The sequence below is a fragment of the Rhineura floridana genome, chromosome 13 (genome assembly GCF_030035675.1).
Source record: "Rhineura floridana isolate rRhiFlo1 chromosome 13, rRhiFlo1.hap2, whole genome shotgun sequence".
Lineage (NCBI taxonomy): Eukaryota > Metazoa > Chordata > Lepidosauria > Squamata > Rhineuridae > Rhineura > Rhineura floridana.
Window position 1 is genome coordinate 2,504,411 of NC_084492.1, and position 18,487 is coordinate 2,522,897.

Here is an 18,487-nt window from a genome sequence, read left to right on the forward strand (position 1 = left end):
TGTCCATTATATGTTAATTCCTTCATATTTTGCACTCGTGACATAAGCTCTTCCTTTTCAGTATATGGTGCAAAACATACTATAATGTCCCTCGGAGGAGCTCCGTCCTTAGGTTTTGCTGCCAGTGCCCGATATGCCCGTTCTAAATCTGCGGCACGAAGTTCAAACTCTGGGATCACAGTTGCAAGCCACGCCACAATAAAAGCAGTCATGGATGCTGAGTGCTCTTCAGATCCTTCTTTAATGCCACGAAAGCATACGTTTGAGCGACGGGCCCAATCCTGCATTTCTTCAAGTTTGTTTTTTATCATTTTCTTCTCATGTTTGAATGAAAGAATTTCTTTCATGTTAGCCAGCCCCAAATCCAAGGCTTCTGATGCTGAGGCTGCTATATCCCCCAGTCTGTTGCCAAAAGACTCAATTTGATCCTCTAAGGCAGCCTTTCCCAACCAGTGTGCCTCCAGATGTTGTTGGACCACAACTCCCATCTTTCCTGACCATTGGCAATGTTGGCTGAGGCTGATGGGAGTTGTGGTCCAACAACATCTGGAGGCACACTGGTTGGGAAAGGGTGCTCTAGAGGTTTTAATTTTGCTTCCCAACAGCTTTCCATTTCTCCTTTTAAAAGTCTAAATTGTAAATGTAAATGTAAATTTTACATTTGCATAGCTAATTCCTCACGAAAGTTAAGAGGTGCAGTTCCAGGTTCTTGGGTAGCTGCGTGGGAGTTTTTTGCCTGGCCAGGCACCATGTTGTCTACCACTAATCTCTTTGTCGCTATCAGACAGTCTGTTTCGAAGGGCTGAAAATAGCCATTAAGCCCCTTTCTTTTGCTTTAGAAATGGTCGGTAGCATATCCTGGAGGGGGGTAGCTTATAAAGAGAAGTAAAATTTTAGAAATTATGGTGTTTAATTTGGGAACATTATCTAGAGGAGAGCAGAGCTGGGAAACTAGGCAGCCATCTTGTAGCCTTGCTGGCCACGCCCCCTCTGCTCTCCTTTTCTGGAGGCATTTAAGCAACCATTGGATGGCCATCTGTCAGGGATGCGGTAGTTTCATCCTGCATTGCAGAGGTGACCTTCAAGGTCCCTTCCAACTCTTCAATTCAATGGATTCAAGATGGGTGTACTGTTCCACTGCTGACAGAGGTGTGGTCATGGTCTTAAGGAATCTATGATATGGTTTCTTCCCAGTGCTATGCCCATCCTATCCAGGACTCTGCACTGTTTTAACCATTTTCTGCTAACTTATCTTTGGTGATAAAATGGCTGCACTGGCAGAGCATTCTGCTGGCATAGCTGGGGTGCTTCACTGGCCTTATCCATCACAGTGGCAGCAAGTCTTGCACTTTGCCAAATCCATGACCAGTAGCATAGTGGCAAATTCAAAAGTGCAGAGTCCCTTCATGTTAGTTACAGCCACACACCCTCCCCCCTTTTCGCTGCTGGGTTAAGAATGAGATCCTGGTTAATGTCTTCTCCCACAACAACAGACATCTCTAGGAACCAATAAGCATGAAAGAGGAGAATGTTCGCTGCTGAGAAGACTCTTCTCAGTGGCTGACTCACTTCCTTTCATTCTGATTGGCTCCAATCAGCAGGAAAGGACGAGGAAGCATGTTAGAAGACTTTTTTCAGTGGCTAACATACTCCCCTTTCATGCTGATCGGCTCATAGGATGCTGGAGACATAGGGACCCTGCTGGGACCCTGTTCCCCAAAATATAAGGGGTCTAAGATCCTCCACGACCCTGGACAAGTACACCCCTGCATGAGCCCCTCAATCAGCTTAACTCAAGTAGAATCATAGAATCATAGAGTTGGAAGGGGCCTTGTAGGCCATCGAGTCCAACCCCCTGCTCACAGCAGGAATTCCACAGCTAGAGCATCTCCCGCAGACAGCCGTCCAGCCTCTGCTTGAAGACATCCAGCGAAGGGGATCCCACCACCTCCCTAGGCAGTCGGTTCCATTGCCAAACTGCCCTTACTGTCAAGAAGTTCCTTCTAATGTCCAATCTGAATCTACGCTCCTGTAACTTAAAACCATTAGACCTAGTCCTACCCTCTGGGGCAGCAGAGAACAAATCTGTACCCTCCTCTATGTGACAGCCCTTCAGGTACTTAAAGAGTGCAATCATGTCACCCCTCAGCCTTCTCTTCACCAGACTGAACATGCCAAGTTCCTTCAACCTTTCCTCATAAGACTTGTTCTCCATACCGGCTATCATCCTCGTCGCCCTCTTCTGAACCCGCTTTACCAAAGTAAAGGGTTTCTTGGTCTGCCTTCCATCTTTAGTAAGAGGAGAATAATTGTTAAATACAATTTTACACTGTTCTGAATACCTTAATAGAATGAAAGTAAGAAAACCTCCCTTACAGATTTTGCATGGGGATTACAAAGATAATACCTAAAAGCTGCTTTGGAACACACAGCATACAATTAAGCTGTAAATACACCTGTTGCCAGATCAAAGCATTTCCATTAGAGGAGGGGTAACGGGTTGATCAGCTGATTAGTTGTAAAATCTTTGAAACTGAATTTTAAAAAAACTTTTTAAAGCTGCGCCCACCAGGATTTACACTAAAAGGGGGCAGAGACTGAATAGCATTGTGTGCCCCCATTTTCAGAAGAGAGAGTTGGAGACGTACAGTGAGTGTGTTTCTACCCTTAGTATTAGCATTCCTATGCTTGTCATTATTTTCAGGCACAGTTTCTTACCACAGGTTCAATGGTAAAGGTGTTATTGTTGAAGAGCATGGAATCTTCATGTACTGTGGCCTGGCGGTTCTGAAAGGTACGGGTGACAATGGAGAGATGCTCACGAAGCGCAGGATTCATATTGCACTCGGCCAGAAGCTGATCAAGCACACATTCTTCTTCAGCCTGCAGTGTATGGCACAGCCTGGAGCCACAGGGGGGAGAAAAAAGAGGAAATAGATCATGTTGGTTGCAAACTGGAACCTCAGCAGACGGGGGAAAGCAAGGATGGCTGGAACTCTCAGGCTAGAACTGGCATTTGCTTGCAGGACAAAAAACAGGTTTTCAAGGGCCTCCCAGGAGGGAATGCTGAGCCCTGTCCCCTAAGCTCTGACAGCCAACACATCAAGTTGCAGCCACAGGATCTTTTATAACTGTTGAATTCAGGTCAGCCTCCCGCACCTGGCACCCACCAGATATTTTGGACTTCAGTACACATCAGCCCGAGCCAGCATAGCCAAGGGCCAAAAATGATGGGAGCCATAGTCCAAAACATTGAGAGGGAACTATGTTGAGGAAGGCTGCTTTAGGCCATGCCCCTCTTCTCTCTTCCCTTAGCTGTTCTCTTATTCTGGCCATGTTGACAGTGCATGATAATGAAATGAAGGGTTGCAACAACTAATTCAAGTACATTTGCTACTCCATGCTCCGAAGCAGGGAGATACCCATCTTGGACATTAAGGATTGCCAAACCAATGGAGAAGGTCAAGAAAAATCAGTCCCAGGTGAAATGCAGGGTCCTCTTTTTCCCCTTCAGCAACAAAGAATGCCTTACTAAAGCAAAGCCTGGTTTAGCATCCTCATGGGAAAATGTGCAGGGAGACTGAATCCACTTCAACAATGAAGAAACTTTTCATCTATAAAGCAGCCATGGCTAACTTTCATCAGGTGAAAATGTGAAATACAGTGATGCCTTGGTGGTGCCTATCCTGAAAGTTCTCCTTGGCAAGGCAGTGAAGCAAGAAAGTGAGGAAGATAAAGACCAACGGATGCTCTCAGGCCATTTTGCATAGTAACTGAACTGTTAGAAGGTTCCACATACCTTCCTGTTGCCAAGGACCCTTCACTCCTTACCCAGCCACAAGCCTTCCAAGTGTATATCTAAAGCTGTGTAAATTTAATAGCCTCACTGCACTGCTTTTGGAAAGTTTCTCTGAATTATTTTCCTCCTTAATGCCTCCAGAATGAGAAACGATTCCCTGGTGACTTCACAGGAAGTCAAGAGCAGAAGAGGCCTGCCTCTTTTGCCAGGTAGACCAGACTTTTGACACACTTTAGATGTGGAGGTTCTTCAGCCATTATCAATTCTCATGACAAGGTAAAAGTGTCCATAAAGGAAGAAAGGGGTTTCACCAAGCCCTTAAATCCACCTTTCCACGAAGCGCTTGGATAAGACCAGCACAACTTGAGACCCAAGCAAGCAAGTAAGCTACAAAAACAGGTTCTAATGAGTAGTGGTGGGCAGGTGCCTTTGGCTTAGTGGGCCTCACACAAGTTGTACAGAACTGGCTGGGTCCCTCCTAAAGATGTCCCAGCACCACAGAAGGCTCTAAGGTGGTGGCCTGTATGTTTTCAAAGCTTAACATGCAGGGCCAACCCAATACATTTTGCTGCCTGAAGCAAAGGACAAGATAGCAACTCCCTCCTCCAAGAGCCAACCAAACTGGCAGATGAATCTTATTTTAGCACTACTGATGAGATAACATCTTCCACTGTACCCAAGGATGGCAAGCTAGCTTAGGGTGTGCTGCATGAAGGCACACATACTTCTCTCTGCTCCTCGCCCCTCAACTTCTGCCATGAGAGATGGCTGTGTCACTCTGCTTAATAGTAGGGCTAACCCTGTTTACAAGTCATATCCCAATATCTGGGCAACTAATAATTCAGGACAATTAAAATATTATTTATTTATTTATTTATTAAATTTATACCCCATCTTTCTTTCATCATAGAACCCAAGATGGCATATGTGTGGTTCCCAGTCGGCCTCCCATCCAGGCACTGACCAGACTCAGACCTGCTTAGCTTCAGCAAAATGGTGGCCTTAGATGCCTTCAGACCATAGCCTTGGACCAAATACTATCCTAAATTCTAGAATCTCAGGGCCTCTTCTTCACACACTTCATTTTTAGGTGCAAACCATCAATTTTAAAAAACCTCTGTGTAAATTTAATTAATACAAAACTTCCCATAGCTAACATAAAATTAGAAAGAATACCAAGATATATATCATTTCAAGATCCTAAAAAAAGATGAAAACCAAGGGAAAGGATAGAAAGAATAAAGAAGGGACAAACAAAATGGTTTAAATATACAGCTGACCCCCCCCCAAAAAAAGGTTAGAATGGCTTGCTTTTACATATATATTCATTGGCAAACTGAGGTCTCCTGCCAAGCAATGTGTGAAGATAGCCCACAGTTTTCATGCTTGATTGAATCAGTACAAGTGTAGCAACACACTGAAGGTAACAGTTTGATATTCAGAATCCAGCCTGTAACGTGCGGATAGAGAAGATATTGCAATGGAACAATAGCAGAACTCTAAAAAGGGGTGGCTGCCACGCTACTGGGAAATGGCGAAGGGACCTCATGGATGTGGGCAGAAGGTACTGGGCAGAGCCAGCCTTTGGAAGCCCTAGCAAACACTTCAAATGGTATACAATCCAAGCCTTTACCCTGCCCCAAATCCTGGAAATCTTTGGGGCTTGTGGATCCTGTAGTGACAGTCCACTCCTCTCACTCCAAAATTCCATTACCAGTCAGATCAGGTTTCTCACAGGACCAAGGATTCCCCCCTCAATTCCTCAGAGAGGCTTGCTGTGCAGTTATGGAGATCCATGCCAGCCACAGGGAAGCAAGGAGAGGAAGAGGAATAACTTATCCTGTCTTCAGCCCCAATGGAGGAGAGGAGGACAGCAAGCATCAAAAGCTCCCTCTGGGCAACAGCATCAATGTAGCCAGTGATGGCAATAATAGCAGGGAGACTGGAGCCAAAGGCAGCCGTCAGAATCTGGGTGCTTCCTCCTCTCCCTCTCTGAACACCCTGCACCCAACCTTCAGCACAATGAGCTGGGAATGGCCCCTCTCCCTTTCAGCAAGCCCTACGGAACATAAGAGCCTGCTGGATCAGGCCAGCGGCCCATCTCATTTTCAGGGGCCTCTCAGGAGCAGCCTATTGCATCCAACCATGGAGGAATTGCACAGCCATCCTTGCTAGTAACCACTGATAGCCTTTTCCTCCATGAATTTGTCTAATCCTCATTTATAGCCATCCGAGTTGGTGGCCATCACTGCCTCTTCTGGGAGTAAATTTCATAGTTCAATAATACCCTGCATGAAGTACTTTGTTTTGTCTGTCCTGAATCTTCCAACATTCAGCTTCATTGTCCACTCATTCTAGTATTATGAGAGGGAGAAAAACGTTTCTCTATCCACTTTCTCCATACCATGCATAATTTCATACAGTTCTATAACGTCACCTCTTACTCAACTTTTCTCTAAACTAAAAAGCCCCTTTCCTCATAGGGGAGTTGCTCCATCCCCTTGATAATTTTAGTCACACTTTTCTGAACATTATTTATTTATTTATTAACTGTATATCCCCACCCCTCCTCCCAGAAGGAGTCCAGGCTGGCAAACAACAGACAAAACACTAAGAACATCCATAAAATATCTTAAAAACACAACCTCTTAAAACTCTTTTTTCCCCCAAAAAAATCCTTAAAAACATCTTTAAAAATAATTGTAACATAGATGCAGACTGGGATATCTACTTAAAATGCTTGTTGAATGAGGAAGGTTTTTAGTAGGCACCAAAAATACAACCAAGCAGCTTTTCACCAAGTTGGGTCAGAATGATACCATGGTCAATGGTATCAAAAGCCACTGAGAGATCAAGTAAGAATAACAGGGTCGCACTCCCCCTGCCTTTCTTCTGATAAATGTCATCCATCAGGGTGACCAAGGCCAATTCAGTCCCATAACCAGGCCTGAACCCAGATTGGAATGGGTCAAGATAATCTGTTTCATCCAACAGTACTTGCAATTGTTGCACCACTACCTGCTTGATCACCTTCCCTAAAAAGGGGGTATTTCCAACCAAGCAGTAGTCTTGCCAAAAGCCCAGTAAGGACCCAGATCTAGTGAGATCCTAATGTGGATGCTAAGCTTCGTTCTACAACTACAGAAAGAAGACTCAATTATTTTGAAGGCAGCTACATTTCACCTTACCAAACCAGGTTTATCCCAAAAAGACTATCAGAAGAATTCTTAATGTAGTTCATAAAGTGAATAAGACAGGCTTGCCTGCTGCCCCTTGACATCTTCAAGGCATTCATATCGAATGGGGGTTCCTGAAGGCCCTCCTAGCTAAGATGAATTTTGGCAATAGGTTTCTTCATTTACTATGGCAGCTTTACGCAACTTTCACAGTGCTTATGTGGTTAATGGGTCAGTCTCCTTGGAAGAGGTTCTGGGGAGAGGGACAAAGCGTTTGTGGTTTGCCATCATTGAAATGTTATCCATATCCAAGCTGATTTGGGTATCAAGGGGGTAAAGCATATCCAGCATCTCTGTAGTCTCATGGTGGCTAAGGAAGTCAAACAAGAGGCGAACGAGAGGGGCAGAGCGTGGCGGAGGAGGGCACTGCACAACGGGCTCGCCAGGATGCCTCGTGGCTTCAGCAGCAAAGACGTGTTTGTGTTTTGAGGTGAATCTTGCCAAAGTTCATTGTACTCTGGCTTGCACGAGAGCTCATCAGCTCTGCAGTTTGGGGCATGGGGGGCATAGGTGATATGTAAGTGGAACCTGGCAAAGAATTGGAACCCATGCACTCAACACTGGTTCAGTTTGTGAGTCATTTAGAGGCTCTCAAGGTTCCGGTGATCAGTGTGGATGTCCACTATGCGTCACGTCCCTTCTAGGAGGTGCTGACAGGTTTTGAACACATCACGGAGGGCCAGTAGCTCCTTCTTCCATACAGTACAGTTTTGCTCAGAGTCAGTCAGCTTTTGGGAGAAGTACACACAAGAATGTACATCTCCGCCCCTTCTTGGAGGGCTGGAACAATGCCACTCTGGTGGCTATGTCTGAGACATCCATTTCAACAACAAAAGGCTGGTGGGGGTTGGCATGTTGTAGTATTGGTTCTGAAGACAGCAACATTTTAAGATTCTCAAAAGCCTGTTGGCAGTCAATTAATGGGGCAGCCATGTTGGAGAAGACAGCAATGAACTGTCTATATTAATTGGTGAATCCCAGGAATCATTGTAGGTCCTTTTTAATTTTGGGGGGTGCCAGGAGCACACAACACACCTTCCCCCAGTCCATCTCCATCCCTGTTGGAATAATATGATAGCCTAAAAAGTCCAGAGTGGTTAAATCACACCCACACTTCTCCAGCTTGGCATACAGGTGATGCTCTCTCAGTCTCTGTGGCACAGCCCTCACATGCATCTCATCACTCATGCTGCTCTGGGGAGTCAAAATAAATAAGGATGTCATCTAAAGAAACAATCATAAACCAATCTAGGGCGTCTCGAAATATGTCATTCATAAAATGGTGGACAACTGCTGGGGCATTCAATAGTCCGAAGGGGATAACCAGGTATTCAACATGGCCATATTGCATCTTGAAAGCAGTTTTCCGCTCACCCCCTTCCTGGATCCTGGCAAGGTTATAAGCCCCAGGCAGGTCCAGCTTGGTATAGATTTTTGCCATTCACAGCCGCTCCAGCATCTCGTTGGGATAGCTGCTACCAGTGGATAGTGATTGGGAATGGTAATTTTATTCAGCTCCCTGTGTCCAACCCAGAGACGTTTTTCTTTTTTCAGCTTGTCCTCCCTGCTGATATAGACAATCTCCTGGAAGGGATGAGACCCACCACGTGTTTATTGGATCCATGCCCCTCATGGATTATAAAACAGTCCAGGAAGGGACTTGCAAATCAGATCTGCGAGGTGATTAATGCTTCCCTCCAGCAAGGCCGCCTCCCAGGAAGCCTAAAGGAAGCAATTATCATTCCCTTATTTAAAAAGTCTTCTTTGAACCCTTATTACTTGGACAATTTTCGCCCTGTGTCCAACTTACCTTTTTAAAGTAAGATTATTGAGAGAGTTGTGGCCTCTCAGCTCCAGAGTTTTCTGGATCTGACAGATTACTATGACTCATCTCAATCTGGATTTAGGCCGGGTCATGGAACTGAGACCGTATTGGTGGCCTTAGTGGATGATCTTCGGAGGGAAATGGACAGGGGGAGAATGTCTCTGTTAGTCCTTCTTGATCTTTCCGCAGCGTTTGACACGATTGACCATGATATTCTCTTGGGACGTCTCTCTGAGATGGGTTTACGAGGCGCTGTTTTTCAGTGGCTCGCCTCTTTCTTGGAGGGCAGATCACAGAAAGTACTGTTTGGGGACTTTAGCTCTAACCCCTGGCCGTTGTCATGCGGAGTACCACAAGGCTCGGTGCTTTCACCGATGCTGTTTAATATTTACATGAAGCTGCTGGGTGGGATTATCCGGAGTTTTGGAATTCGATTTCACCAATATGCTGATGACACCCAGCTTTACTTTTCCTTCCCTCCGGATATGAGAGATGCCATTCTCCCTTTAAATAAATATCTAACAGCAGTTAAGATCTGGATGACGCAGAACAAACTGAAACTGAACCCAGATAAAACAGAGGTACTGGTGATTGGGGACCGAACCAAATTGGAAATAGGGAATGTACCATTATTAGATGGAACTTTACTCCCTTTAAAGACCCAGGTCCGTAGTCTGGGTGTCCTCCTGGATTCGGCTTTGACTTTGGAGGCCCATGTCTTAGCAACGTCCAGAAGCGCCTTGGCCCGTCTAAAACTTGTCCGCCAATTGCGACCTTTTCTGGAGCTTTCTGACCTAACCACGGTTACCCATGCCTTGGTTACGTCTAAGCTGGACTATTGTAATTCGCTTTACACAGGACTTCCTTTCAAAACACTCCGTCAATTAAAATTAGTCCAAAGAGCAGCCGCCAGGATGCTAACAGGAGCAGGTTGGCGAGTCCACACCACTCCGCTTCTAAAACAGCTACACTGGCTCCCAATCCCTTATCGAGTCCAGTTTAAGATTTTGATGTTAACGTTTAGAGCGTTATCTGGTTTAGGCCCTATCTATCTATCTAATTGTATTTCGTTTTATGAGCCTACTCGTCCTCTAAGATCTTCATTAGACCCCGGCCTTAATATTCCTCCTTTCTCACAAATTCATCGGATTGGCATTAGGAACAAATCTTTTTCAGTGGTAGCTCCAACCCTTTGGAATTCTCTTCCGCAGGAAATTCATTTTTCCCCTTCTCTGACTAGTTTTCGCCGCCAAGTTAAGACCTTTTTATTTCGGTTAGCGTTTAATTTATAATGTGAGAGATAATTGGTTTTATATATTGTACATTGTATAAGGTGCTTATATCATGTTATTGTTTTTGCCGCTTAGAATTCTTTGGAACTGAAGCGGGATATAAACTTTTTAAATAAATAAACCAGCCTGAGATGAGATGTCTTTGTCACATTTTATTAGCGTTAATAAAGAGCAGTGAGCTTCATATACCTGTCTACCCTGACTCACTACTTTTCCTAACTATGCTAGCTAAGCAGTCTCTGCAGTGTGTGGGAAGAGTTGACTCAGAGTCTTGGGAGGTACCTGCTTAAGTAGGGAAGGTCTTCGCACGTAAATGACGGCTCTGACGGAGTTCCACCCTCTAAAAGTCTCTTTTCTCGTGCCTCCTCACACAGGGCAAGGGGGGCGAGCCTCAGATAGCCCATCTGACAGCAGGTCTTCGTTAGGTGTTAGCGCGGGCTCTGAAAGTGGGATACTGATTGGCTGGGAAGTGTTTGAAGTACATGCCAGGGATTCCTGCACAGGGGTCGATGGCACGAGCGAAGGGTTGCTTCCCAACAGTCCAGACAGGGTACTCGCAGGCCGGGTTGGAACTGTCTCAATGGGGGTGCCAGCCATGGGAGTCTGTGGGCTGCCAGAACCCTCTCCGCTTGTCTCCCTTCCTCCAATGCCCCAAGGACCCCTGTCATCTTCTGACTCCTCTCCCTGGGGTGCAACATCATCCCCCCTCTCCATGCTCCATCTCCCCCCACCCCCAAGGCTTGGGCTTGTCCAGGTAGGCGTCATGGAACTCTCTCACCAGATCCGGCGTGTGAACATCATCAGCTGACTCCCAAGAGCGTTCAGCCTGATCGTATCCCTTCCAGTGCATCAAGTATTGAAGTCGCCCTTGGCGCTTTTGCAAGTCCAAAATCTGTTCCACCTCATATTCCTCTTGCCCATTCACAGCTATGGGTGGCAGAGGCACCTCGGGTATCCTGTGGGGATCGGGGGGCTGCTCCAGAGTAAGCAAGGAGCAATGAAACTCCAGCTGTATCTTGAGGGAGGGAGGCAACCTCAGATGAAAAGCCACTGGATTGATCTGGGCTTCAACTTCAAAGGGTCCCACCATCCTGTCCTCCAATTTATGACATCGTGCCCAAGTATGCAAATAGTGTGTGGATAGCCACACCTTATCTCCCACACGAATTTCAGGCCCCTCCTGTCGATGATGATCCGCTACTTTCTTGTGGTCAGTCTTTGCCTTCTCTAACTGTTCCCTCAGCAGCTGCTGCATGGCCCGAAGCTCTTGCACAAAGTCCTCAGCTGCTGAAAAAACAGGACTGACATGAGGGGTACCAAAGGCTCAAGGGTGATATTCCAGGTTGGCAAAGAACGGAGACTGCTGAGTAGTAGCATGCACCTCATTGTTGTAAGCAAATTCCACGAGTGGCAGAAAGGACACCCAGTTGTCTTGCTGGTAGTTGACATAACAACCGAGATACTGCTCTAACATAGCATTAACTCTCTCAGTCTGACCATCCGTTTGCAAGTGATGAGACGACAACAGTCTCAGTTCAGTCTGCAGGAGTTGCCACATAGTGCACCAAAAACGAGCTGTAAATTGTGGAGGCTGATCTGAAACAAAACTGTCTGGAAGTCCGTGCAGACAGTAAATGTGCTGAACATAGCTGAGCCATCTCATGTGTGTTTGGTGGTGCCTATCCTGATGCATAAAAGCATCCACGACCACCAAAACTGACATTTTTCCCTGGGAGAAGGGGAGGTCAGTGATGAAATCCATAGTCACCATTTGCTAAAGTCCCTCAGGCGTAGGGAGCAGTCCTGCTGGCCATCCTGTAGTGTGTTTGGCTCTGGCACAGGTGGGGCAAGACTGGATGTAGTGCTCCACCTCACGCTTCATCCGCAGCCACCAAAACTCCCTGGCAATTGTTTGCATGGTTTTAAAAACTCCAAACAGCCCAGCGGTAGAGGAATCATTACACTGGTGCAGGACCTTTGCTCTCACATCCCCGGGGGGCACATTTATAGCGGCATAATGGTACAGCACCCCCCAGCACGAAACCCTCAGCGCTTCCAGAAAGCTGCCCCTGTAGTTCCGAATGCTTCTCCTTGGCAAAAGGATCTAATTCCTGCACAGAGTGCAGTTCCTCCACCCAGGAATCCTGGCATGCCCCTGCCACCATCTTCTCAAGGGGTATAATGAGTTGCGGCGGTCTCGGGGTCGGGTTCTCCAGATATTCCAGCTTACAGACAGAGCATGTGCCCGCTTATTCTGCGCCTGAAGAATGTAATGGATTTTGAAATAAAAGTGAGCAAATTGAGCCCAATGCACTTGTCTCTGGTTCAGTTTACAGGCAGTATGGAGACTCTCCAGGTTCCAATGATCTGTGCACCCCTCTATCTCATGCTGCGCCCCTTCCAAGTGATGTCACCAAGTTTCAAAAGCATTCCTGATTGCTAGCAACTCCTTTTCCCACACGGTATAGTTTTGCTCAAAGCTCATCAGCTTCTGTGAGAAGTATGCACACGGCCTCAGAGCCCTCCCCCGGGCTGGTTACAAAAGCACTGCTCCTATGGCCGCATCCAACGCTTCCGTTTCCACCACAAAGGGGTGTGCTGCAGTATGGGCTCAGAGGCGAACTGAACCTTCAACTCCTCAAAGGCTCTTTGCGCAGCGTCAGTCCAATGAAAGGGACCTGAACCCTTCAGGCAGTCCATGAGGGGCACGGTTTTGTCATAGTTGGCAATAAACCGATGGTAGTAGTTAGCGAACCCCAGGAACCAATGGAGATCCTTTTTCATTTTGGGGGGCTGCCACGTGAGAACGCTGTGGACCTTGCCCGGGTCCATCTCCACTCCTGTAGGCAAAATGCAGTACCCCAAAAAGTCCAAAGTGGTTAGATCAAAACCACACTTCTCCAGCTTGTCGTAGAGGCAATGTACTCTGAGGCATAACACCGCCCACACATGCTGTTCATGCTGAGCTGGAAGGTCCGAACAGAGGAGGATATAATCCAAATACATTATCACGAAGCGGTCCAAATAGTCCCAAAAAATGTCATTCATAAAACTTTGGAAGACCCCAGAACTATTAAATAGACCAAATGGCATGACCAAGTACTCAGACTGTCCATATTGGGTCTTGAAAGCAGTCTTCCACTCATCCCCCTCCTTGATTCACACCAGGTTGTAAGCCCCCCTCAAATCGAACTTGGTATAGATTTTGGCCAACCGCAGTCACTCCAGCATCTCCATGATGAGCGGCAGGGGGTAACTGTTGGGAATCATGATCTTGTTCAATTTGTGGTAGTCATTACACGGATGTAACTCCCTGCTCTTCTTCTTAACAAACAGCAAAGGGGCCCCAGCTGGAGACTGAGATGGATGAATGAAACCCCTCTGGACATTGGTCTCCAGGAATTCCCTTAGCACTGCCAACTCTGGTTCTGACAAGGAATAGGTCCACCCTGAAGGGATGTGTGCCCCTGGCATCAGATTTATGGCACAGTCATAAGATCGGAGGGGGGCAATTGATCGGCTTCCTTTTTGTCAAAGCTGTCCCGATACTACTCATACTTTTCAGGCAAAATGACCCCCTCCTGCAGTGCGGTTCCAGCCAAGGCAGTGGGGAAAATCTCCTTCCATGGTTGGCAGTGCTGGTGACAATAAGCAGAGGTAAACACCACCACCACTTCATCCCAGAATATTGTGGGGTTGTGCTGAACCAACCAGGACATTCCAAACACTACTGGGAAATGGGGCAGGGAAGCCATATAGAATGACAGACTTTCCACATGCCCTGGAATTTCCATTCTCAGTGTCTGTGTAGCCTTGGTAACAGTTCCTGACTTTAAGGACCGCCCATCAATGGTCTTGATGGACAAGGGCTTCTCTAGCATCTGAGTGGGCACTCCACGCTCCTTGGCAAAACTCCAGTCCATAAAACTCAAAGAAGCCCCCAAATCTATCATGGCACTGACCTGGAGACTTGGCCCCGAAGGTAGAATCAACCGGATCGGCAGGTGGCAGGCAGGCTGCGATGAAAGAGACTGGTGGTGAGGCCACGGTGTCTGCTTTGCTCCCAACTCTTTGGCCTCTACAAGAGCTGGGATTTGCAGTTTTCCTGCACTGGAGCTCTTCTGCCTTTGGAGGGGCACCCTTGGGCTAAATGCCCCCCTTTCCCGCAGTACAGACACAACCCCTCCCTCCTGCACTTCTCCTTCTCCTCCTCCAACAGGTGTGGTCTCACACCTCCAATTTGCACGGGCTCCACCCCCAACAGAATAAGGTTCCCATGCTAGGGGTGAAACAGGCACAGGGGGACGGTATGCGAGCCTGGGAACGTGGGGCTTGCTCCAAGTGACAACCTTCACGCCGGCTGTCTATCTGCAGGCATAACTGGATCAGCTTTGCAAGGCTGCCTGGTGGGGAGGTATGCACCAGTTCGTCCAGCACCTCTGCGCTAAATCCATTCCGGTACAAGTACATCAAAGCAGAATCATTGTAATTCACCTCCTGAACTAGGACATGAAACGTGCTCGTATACACTCCCACGGAACTTTTCCCCACTTCAGGATTCCCAACTGCTGGGACACAGTCTCCTTTTGCTGAGGGTCACAGAACATCTCAGTCATACTGTCAATGAACGTGGTATACTGGGTCAGGACAGGATCGTTTCTCACCAAAAACAGGGTAGCCAACTGGGCTGCTTCCCCTTCCAAGAGGCTGATTATAAGCGCCACCTTCACACCATCACTTGGAAACTCAGCTTAGTGCACTCGCATGTACAGTTCACACTGAGCAAGGAATGTGGTGAACTGGTCACTCTGACCACCATAGTGAGGGGGCAATCCATTGGGTGCCTTTACACAGGCGGGTGGTGCGGCCACTTGAGTTGTGCCCCCTTGGGCAGCTTGGTTAAACATGGCTTGAAGGTTTTGATTTTCAAGTCAGAGATTCTGGGTTTCTGCATGGAGATTCTGGACTTCTGCATACAAGGCTTTGACGGTTCTCTGAAGTCCCCCTTCTGCACCGCTGCTGGCCTCCATGGGTTCGGTCATGGGAGCGTAGGAGAAGGAAGGTGATGACTGAGCCAAGCTGTCCGACCCAGAGACAAAGGAACCAGCTTGAGATAACTTTGTCACGTTTTATTAGCATTATGGTTACATCCAGAGCGGTGTGCTTCATACCTGTCTACCCTGACTAACTACTTTCCCTAACTATGCTAGCTAAGCAGACTCTGCAGCATGTGGGGAGAGCTGACTCAGCACTAGAGTCTTGGGAGGCACCTGCTTAAGTAGGAAAGGTCTTCGCATGTAAACAATTGCTCCGACGGAGTTCCACCCATCTGCCAGCGAGGCTTCACTTCCTCTGAAAGTGGGATACTGATTGGCTGGGAAGCATTTGAAGTGCCTGGCAGGGATTTCTGCATGGGGGTTGATGGCGCGAGCGAAAGGTCAATTCCCAACAGTCCAGACAGGGAACTCGCAGGCGGGGCTGGAACTGTCTCGATGGGGATGCCAGCCATGGGAATCTGTGGGCTGCCACAACCCTCCCCACTTGTCTCCCTTCCTCCAACACCCCAAGGATCTTCATCCTCTTCTGACTCCTCTCCCTGATCTAACTCTCCCTGCGCCTGGGGCACAATACCCTGTAATCATGGCAGGAGTGGGGTTTTCCACTCTTTTTCTTGACAAACAGCAAGGGGTCCTAGATGGGGATTTTGATGGTCAAATGAAGTCCTGCTTCAGCTTGACATTGCGGAAGTCCCTTAGAGTGGTCAACTCTGGCTTGGAGAGGTGTAGACATGGCCAGATGAAATCTGAGCCCCCAGGAGCAAGTCACAGTCATAAGGCCTATGGGGGGGGGAAGTGGTCCACCTCCTTCTTGTCAAACACGTCACAGTAGTCCTGGTACTTCACAGGTATGGGAACCAATGCAGAAGGAGTTGGGGTGGTTGCTGCTGCCACTGCTGTAGCCTAGGCAGGCTGGCAATGTCATTTGCAGTAGTCTGACTAGAACACTACAGATGCTTCCCCCCAGGAGAGCATAGGATCATATTGTGTCAGTCAGGCCATCCCCAGAACCACTGGGAAGCATGGTAAGGTGGCAAGGTAGAAAGACAACTGTTCAATATGCCCAGGCAGCTCCATTTCTAGTCCTATGGTCACCTGCTTGACCACCCCAGAAGCTAGAGGCCGTCCATCGATGGTCTGCATGGCTGGAGGTGCTTCAGGTGTAGTGATGGGAATGTTATCTTGCTTTGCAAAGTCCACAAAGTTGCTGGACACCCCTGAACCCACCACAGCAGGTACTAGGATGCTCTGTTCCGTAGGTAGAACCAGGCAGATTGGCAAGTGTAAAGCAAGTCTTGGTGGGGTGGGAACATTGTCAGGTCCTTGGCTTACAGTTGATCCCAGCTCAGGGACCTCTACAACAGCTGAGATTTGTAGTTTTCCTGCACTGGGGCTTTCTCTGATTTGAAGGAGTAGGCTTTCGTGAAGTGCCCCACCTTTCCACAGTATAGGCACAGCCCCTCCCAGCAACACTTCTCTTTCTCCTCCTCTGTCGGGCATGTCTGTGCCCCTCTGATCTGCATGGGCTCCTCCTCCAACTGAGCAGAGGTTCCCACGCTGAGAGAGAAGTGCATGGGGGAAAAGGTATGGGACATAACAGCCGAGCCGAGGAAGCCCTGCACCCCAGGTGACAACCTTTAACTCTGCTGTCAATCTGCAGACACAGCTGGATGAGCTCCAGTAAGGTGTTGGGAGACGGAATTCACACCAATTAGTCCAGTATCTCATCATTTAGGTCCTTGTGGTATTGGTACATCTGAAATGACTCATTCCTGTTGCGCTCCAGGCGCAAGGGGAGTTAGATCAGGGAGAGGAGTCAGATGAGGATGAGGTCCCTGGGGGCACTGAAGGAGGGGGGACTCTGCCAGCCCACAGACTTCCTCAGCCAGCATCCCCATCGAGGCAGGTCATGCCCTGTCTGCGAGTTCCCCGCCTGAACCATTGGGAAGCGACCCTTCACAGGCACCAACTCCATCCACGCAGGAATCCCCGCCCGGCACTTCAAACGCTTCCCTGCCAACCAGCTTCCCGCTCCCTGAGGTCGCGCCAACACCTAGCGAAGCCCCACTGTCAGATGGGTTGTCAGAGGCTCCCCCCCTCACCCCACACGAGAAGGCACGAGGAGAGACTTTCAGAGGGTAGAACTTTGGAGGAGGAGTCATTTACGTGCGAAGACCTTCCCTACTTAAGCAGGTGCCCACCCAGGCTCTAGTGCTGAGCCAACTCTCCCCACACGCTGCAGAGACTGGTGAGGTAGGCTAGTTAGGGAATGTAGTGAGTCAGAGTAGGCAGGTTTATGAAGCGCACCACTTTGGATGTAACCATCACACTAATAAAATGAGAATTAGACCAAACCTCACCTCCGTTGCATGTCTCGGACTCTAGACAGGACAAGTCCAACCCACTTCCTGCACCAAAATTTGAAAAGTTAGTATAAATCCCAGCTGAGTTCTTGCCCTGACAGGTTTCCCAGCTGGCAGGCTACAGTGGCCTTCTGCTGCGGGTCTCGAAAGATTTCTGACATGTCAGCAATAAAATTATCATACTGTCCCAATACAGGGTTGTTCTGAAGCAGAGGAGGGGTAGACCACTGGGCCACATCCCCTTCCAGTAGACTGATCATAAAGGCCACTTTCAAAGAGTCGTTGGGGAAGTCCAACTACCACACTCAAAGTCCTCCTCCCCCTTCTTGTTCTTGCCGCTCCATGCCCTTTCTGCAAGGCTCATGACAGGCACTTCGGAATAATACTTACTAAAGATTTATGGCAGTTGTGCAAAAAAAATCTAGGACATGTGTCTGCTTCAGTTATGCAGCAGCTCAAGGGATTGCAGCATTTGAATCTGTCATGGTTGGGCCAGATTGCAGCAATCAAAATGTCCATCCTTCCCAAATTCCTATTTCTGGTCCATGTTCTGCCAATTCAGATGCCAGACATATGGTTCATGAGATTCCAGAGAATGCTGAACAGGTTTATGGCCAAGGGAAAATGCACCAGGGTTACCAGCAATGCACTATATAGACCATGGGACAGAGGGGGGTTGGATATGTTAATATTAAACAGTATTATGAAGCATCCCAGTTAAAACAACTAACGCAGGTAATCAGAAACAACATCCACATACCAAGGGTGCAGATTGAGCTCACCTCCTCTGTCCCCTTGCAATCAGCTATTCCCCTTCCTGTGCCCCTCCTGGGCTGTAATGTAGAAGTTATCAAACCCATTCTTTAAAACCACATTGATAGTCTGGAAGCGCTACAGTTAAACATTGTCTCCTCC

At 47.8% G+C, this 18,487-nt stretch overlaps 1 protein-coding gene across 2 annotated transcripts in view; it reads right to left on the minus strand.

Moving 5' to 3' along the window:
- The window catches only part of HYDIN (HYDIN axonemal central pair apparatus protein), a 426,739-nt gene that overhangs the window by 334,295 nt on the left and 73,957 nt on the right, over nt 1-18,487 (minus strand). For both annotated transcript variants that reach the window (XM_061594057.1, XM_061594056.1), the window contains exon 8: nt 2,719-2,902. In XM_061594057.1, coding sequence (XP_061450041.1) covers nt 2,719-2,902 — 184 coding nt within the window. The remainder of the gene's footprint in view (nt 1-2,718; nt 2,903-18,487) is intronic.